Here is a 5,987-nt window from a genome sequence, read left to right on the forward strand (position 1 = left end):
GCGGTGTGATAGATCCAGATGCAAAAGGAAGCCAACTCGGTGGATGGTATTAGCTGTGACGAGGCATTGTTCATTGCTGCCTCTCGGTTACGTTTAAAGCCTGAAATATCACGAGATCCATTCAATGATCCTTCTCTCATTCAAGGGACAAAAATGTAATTTGCTGTAGCTCTGATTTCTTGGATGGAAATGCTAGCCTTAGATTTCAAAGGCAAGAACTAGACATCGCGGTTTGTACACACATTGATTAAGTTGAAGAGCTGCGATTACATCTGTGCTGAGTGCAACAGTAGTCCAGGGCTGACTTTTCAAATCCCAACCTCTGAGTTACAGACTCTCTTAAATAGACTTCCTTAATTTCCGGATGCACTTCTTGAAATTCCCAATTCTCTTCAAAATTCCTGGGAAATTACAAGGGAGATGAGGGTGGGGGTGGGGAAATATGGCCGAGATTTCCCGCAAACTACCTTTTTGTATGTCTGATTCCTGTTTTTATCTCTCTCTCTCTCTTTTTTTTTTTTTTTTTTTTTTTTTTTAGCCATACCTGCTTGTGCTAGCCAGACCAGAGAAGGAGAAGCTGGAACTTTTGAATGTGAAGGAAGAAATTATTGTACAATTTTTTTCTTGCAGACTCAGAAATATCCGTTTATTCTTTTAACCACACGATGTGTCTATTTTTGGAGGAACAAGGAAACATATAAATGTCTGGGTTGCATTTATGCTGTAGTTGCAAACACCGAACAGTTAAGAAGATTTTGCCGAATTTTGCAAAGCAGCCAACAAACCGCCTTGGGATCGTGGTAATGCAACTGGGAAGACCCTTGCTCTCATTTGGCAATATTTTGGATATCCTTGAAAACGACACCAAAATATGCCTTAATCTGACTAAGAAGAGGTTAACAATATTGATATTCATCCAAAGTGTTTTTTTTTTTAAAGCAGATGCTTGGCTTTCATGGAAAAAATGGGAGTTGTGAAAGATTCATTTAAACTACCAACCAAAAGCATCATAGACCACTGAAAGAGACTGCATCGTACATCAGCGCTTTCTTGTCATCGTTATTACGTAAAAGCTCTGGAAACACCTTGGACGTTTTACATTTTCTTTTCTTCGCTGCACAAGCAATCTGCTCCCTGGAATTCTGACCTGTCGTGAACAGGACCCTGGCAAAGGCTGTGCTGGGGACTCTAGGACGATCCCGCCTCCAATCCAGCCTGGTTAATTGTGAAAAGTGTACACATTTCTGGCTTATCTATGCTTTGTTATGGGTCTGACGTGAAACTACCTCCTCCCCACCCCACCCCCCAGCAGAGAACCAAAATCCAGTTGAATTGTTACAGTGTTTCGGAGCTGGAGCCTTGAACTGCCTCCTTGGTCAAATAACTTTGTTTCTGGTTATAAAAAGGCATTTCAGGAAAAAAAAAAAAAAAGGAAAATCGAGAGAAATTCAAAACGTAAGTCTGTACTGGGGTGGTTCACCGCGCGGGTTTAACTTTGGAGCTCCCAGCCTCTCTCCTTCCCCACTCCCATAAGGGAAATACCAGGCTATTCTGCACATTTTCGCTTAAGCTCCATTTTCCAAAGGAAAAGGGGGTGGGGTATATCTCTTTAGGCTTGATAATGTTTAAAAAATGCTTTTCTTTGAAATGATAATAGCTGTAGCGGTAAAGCAAAAAATAGGCAATATTCCTTTAAAGGCGAATATACAGGTTTTTTTTTTTTTTTTAAGCGTACACACACTGGTTCAGATGAAGTCTGTGAGTCAGGCTGTTTCTGAGCTCCGATAGTTTAATGGAAAGATTTATATACCGACTGTATTATTTACTTTGGGAGGGGAGGTGGCAGTATAAGGGTATGCTAATTAGTAGGAGATTTTGGGGGGAAGGGGTGGAATATCAATTTTTATTGCATCACCTGTCAGGAGTGTCCAATCAGCGCTGGCTTTAGGGGAATTAATTGATGAAGGTGTCTCCGGACGAGCTCACTTCACTCTGTCATTTTATTTGTAGCTAAAGCAGCGGCGGGAATAGCAGCTGCATTTCTTCTCTCTTTCTCCCTTCACATTCCATTATCATAGTGCTCCAATGGAGAAGGAAGGAATAGAGGGGCCCAGGTACTGATCTGCATCGGGGACTTAGACCAATACACTGGCAGATCAGAAACCGGATGGTTTTTTCCCTCTTTTTTAAAAAAACGAAAACCAAAAAAAAAGCAAGAATCAAGTCAGTGTAATTTCATGGTTTTTTTTTTTTTCCAATAATTTCGCCTAGAGTTTGGCACTCCCTTCGCCGGGAATAACAGTCTTTGTTATTTTATTAGCAGGATGCCTTGAGACACACGCAGCATCTGGTGGAGGATTAACATACATACATGTGTATGTATGCGTCACGTATATATTTACTGCAAATGGTGGGGATCATTTAGTGCCCGAGATGGGAGACCTGAAGTCAGGTTTTGAAGAGGTGGATGGCGTGAGGCTCGGCTACCTCATCATTAAAGGAAAGCAAATGTTTGCCCTCTCCCAAGTCTTCACGGATCTGCTGAAAAACATCCCGAGGACGACCGTGCACAAGCGCATGGATCATCTGAAAGTGAAAAAGCACCACTGCGATCTGGAGGAGTTGCGGAAACTCAAGGCAATCAACAGCATCGCCTTCCACGCCGCCAAATGCACGCTCATCTCCCGGGAAGACGTGGAAGCGCTCTACACCTCCTGCAAAACCGAGCGTGTCCTCAAGACCAAGCGCAGGAAGGTCGGCCGGGACCTGGCCACAAAGGCGCCGCCGCCAGAGCGCGCCGCCGCCGCCGCCAGCCCCCGCCCGGGTTTTTGGAAGGACAAGCACCAACTTTGGCGGGGCCTGAGCGGAGCCGCGCGGCCCCTGCCAATCAGCGCGCAGTCCCCGCGCCCCGGCGCCGCCGCCGCGCGCCCCGCCGCCCATCTACCTCAGATTTTTAGCAAGTACCCGGGCTCGCAGTACCCGGAAATCGTGCGCTCGCCTTGCAAACCCCCTCTAAACTATGAAACCGTCCCGCTCCAGGGAAACTACGTCGCTTTCCACTCGGACCCTGCTTATTTTCGGAGCCTGCTGTGCAGCAAGCACCCGGCCGCCGCCGCCGCCGCCGCCGCCGCCGCTGCCGCCGCCGCCGCCGCCGCCGCCGCTGCCTACTACCAGGCGGCCGGGCCCCAGCCCAAGGCGGCGGCGGGCGCGGGAGGCCCGGTGAGCCTGACCTACCGGTGCAGGCGCAAGCGCGGGGCCGCCAAGGACTGCCTGCTCGCGCCGCACGCCGGCGCCCGCCGCCTGCTGCTCCTGCCCAGGTCCTACAAAGCCAAGGCGGCGGCCGCGGCGGCGGCAGCGGCGGCGGCGGCGGCGGCCGCCGGGGCCACTTGCCTGGAGAGGTTTCATCTGGTTAACAGCTTCTGCCCGCCTCCCCACCACCACCATCACCACCATCACCACCACCACCACCACCACCACCACCACCGGGCCCAGCAGCCGCAGCAGAATCACCACCCCCCTCATCACCACCGGCCGCAGCCCCATCTGGGCAGCTTTCCCGAGAGTTGTAGCAGCGACTCCGAGTCCAGCTCCTACTCGGACCATGCAGCCAACGACTCAGATTTTGGCTCCAGTTTGTCCAGCTCCAGCAACTCTGTGTCCTCGGAGGAAGAGGAGGAGGAGGGAGAGGAGGAGGAGGAGGAGGAAGAGGAGGAGGAAGAGGAGGAGGGGGGCAGTGGGGCCTCAGATTCCAGTGAAGTCAGCTCGGAGGAGGAGGACTCGTCCACGGAGTCGGACTCCAGCTCCGGCTCCAGCCAAGTGTCAGTGCAGAGCATCCGTTTCAGGCGCACCAGCTTCTGCAAGCCTCCCAGCGTGCAGGCGCAGGCCAACTTCTTGTACCATCTGGCCTCCGCCGCCGCTGCAACCAAACCCGCTGCTTTCGAGGATGCCGGCAGACTTCCCGACCTCAAGAGTAGTGTCAAAGCGGAGTCGCCGGAGGAGTGGAATCTGCAGAGCTGGGCCCCCAAAGCGTCTCCGGTGTACTGCCCGGCCAGCCTGGGGAGTTGTTTCACAGAGATAAGGAACGATAGGGTATCTGAGATTACATTCCCACACTCTGAAATTTCCAGTACTGTAAAGAGAACTGACCTGACAATTAACTGCCTGGCGGAGGGGGCCTCTTCACCTAGCCCAAAGACAAACAATGCATTTCCACAACAAAGAATACTCCGAGAGGCTAGGAAATGCCTACAAGCAACTCCTACTCCACACTGTGCAGATAACAACACAATAGCTGCTAGGTTCTTCAACACTGCTTCTTCAGGAGCAGCAGCAAATTCAGAGAAAGATTCCAAAATTCCTCCTTGTCCAGAATATGCTACGGATTTGCCCTCTTCGCAAACCGATCCTGAGGTGGATGCAGCAGCAGCCACGAAGGCCGAGAACCCCTGCACTGACACAGGCGACAAGACATTGCCATTTCTGCACAATATTAAAATCAAAGTAGAAGACAGTAGTGCTAATGAAGAATATGAACCTGACCTTATTACAAATAAGCTAAAGTGTGAGTGCAATGATACGAAGGGTGAGTTTTACAGTGTGACTGAAAGTAAAGAGGAGGACGCCTTGCTAACCACAGCCAAGGAAGGTTTTGCATGCCCTGAAAGAGAAACTCCTTCCTTCAATCCACTGGCTCCGAGTCGGGGCCTTTCATGCACTTTAGGTTCTCCAAAACCTGAGGATGGGGAATATAAATTTGGTGCCAGGGTGAGAAAAAATTACCGGACACTAGTACTGGGAAAGCGACCTGTCCTTCAGACACCTCCAGTCAAACCAAATTTGAAATCAGCTAGAAGTCCTCGTCCTACAGGTAAAACTGAGACACATGAAGGAACACTGGATGATTTTACAGTTATAAACAGACGCAAAAAGGTAGCCAGCAATGTAGCATCAGCAGTGAAAAGGCCATTTAATTTCATGGCAAATTTTCCTTGTCCACCATCCCTCATTATTGGGAAGGATGGGGATTTGTGGCCTGCATATTCCTTAAACACCACTAAGGATTCCCAACCTCCTCACAAGGCCCATCCTATATGGAAATGGCAGCTGGGCGGTTCTGCAATACCTCTCCCACCTAGTCACAAATTCAGGAAATTTAATTCATAAAAGTGTTTTGGAAGATATTTTCTTGAACCATATTACCTTCCTTTTGTTGTAAACTGCACAGGATGGTTTGTACAAGTCCATTAATGTGTTACACCCCTTTTGGAGTCCTGGTTTATCGCATTTTGAAGACAGAAATCGGATTACTTTTTTTTTCCATTGCGGGTTTTTTTTTTTTTTTTTTTGGGGGTGGGGGGGGGGGGGGGGGGGAGAAGGGTTGGTTTACATTCCACAGACTACTTCAGGCTAAAGACTCAAGTAAAACTCAGTTATTACGGTAGAGCTGGAACACTTTACTGTTTCAATGCTAATACTGCACCGGTACCTCAATTCAACTGCTACAAATAAATGTCAAAAGGTTGAATAATAAATATTACAATGAGCCATTAAGTTTATGCACTAGATTTCAGACCTGAAGGTGTAACTGTTAATTCAGTGAAAGTTTGTTAGGTTACATGGTTACACAGCGAGGTAGCGAGAAGTTTCTGTGAGCCCAAAATGTTCTTTTCTAGAGCTCTTCTTTGTGGGGTATCTTTTGCTTTTTCTCCCCTCATTCCCTCTCCAAGAGTAGTTGCACTTAAATTTTTTTTTTTTCTTTTTGAGTGGAAAGATTGGGGAGTCCTGATTGAATGATGCTAAAAACTGCCTCATAGATACTGGGTAAAATAAAGATGAGATTGTATTTTTTTTTTTTTTTTGTAAAGGGTGTGATTTTACTTTTACAGCCACTCCTTACAATTGGAAAAGTCCTTTTTGTCTTCTCACCCAAAGGTTTTAAATAAGGTGACTCTTACTATTGTCCTGCTTATCTTGTGGTTTGAACATGA

General features: G+C 48.0%; 1 protein-coding gene across 1 annotated transcript; it reads left to right on the forward strand.

The window, feature by feature from the left end:
- The first annotated feature begins 1,447 nt into the window (after positions 1-1,447).
- SKIDA1 (SKI/DACH domain containing 1) lies at positions 1,448-5,319 on the forward strand. The gene is made up of 2 exons (XM_046679590.1): positions 1,448-1,455; positions 2,324-5,319. Exon 2 carries the CDS (start codon positions 2,434-2,436, stop codon positions 5,161-5,163), a length of 2,730 nt encoding a protein of 909 aa, XP_046535546.1. The 5' UTR covers positions 1,448-1,455; positions 2,324-2,433; the 3' UTR covers positions 5,164-5,319.
- The last annotated feature ends 668 nt before the right edge of the window (positions 5,320-5,987 follow it).

This window comes from Equus quagga, chromosome 12 (genome assembly GCF_021613505.1).
Source record: "Equus quagga isolate Etosha38 chromosome 12, UCLA_HA_Equagga_1.0, whole genome shotgun sequence".
NCBI lineage: Eukaryota > Metazoa > Chordata > Mammalia > Perissodactyla > Equidae > Equus > Equus quagga.

What these genes read in the sequence shown, in the direction of transcription:
- SKIDA1 (XM_046679590.1), top strand. Translation starts at nt 2,434, where the DNA reads ATGGGAGACCTGAAGTCAGGTTTTGAAGAGGTGGATGGCGTGAGGCTC.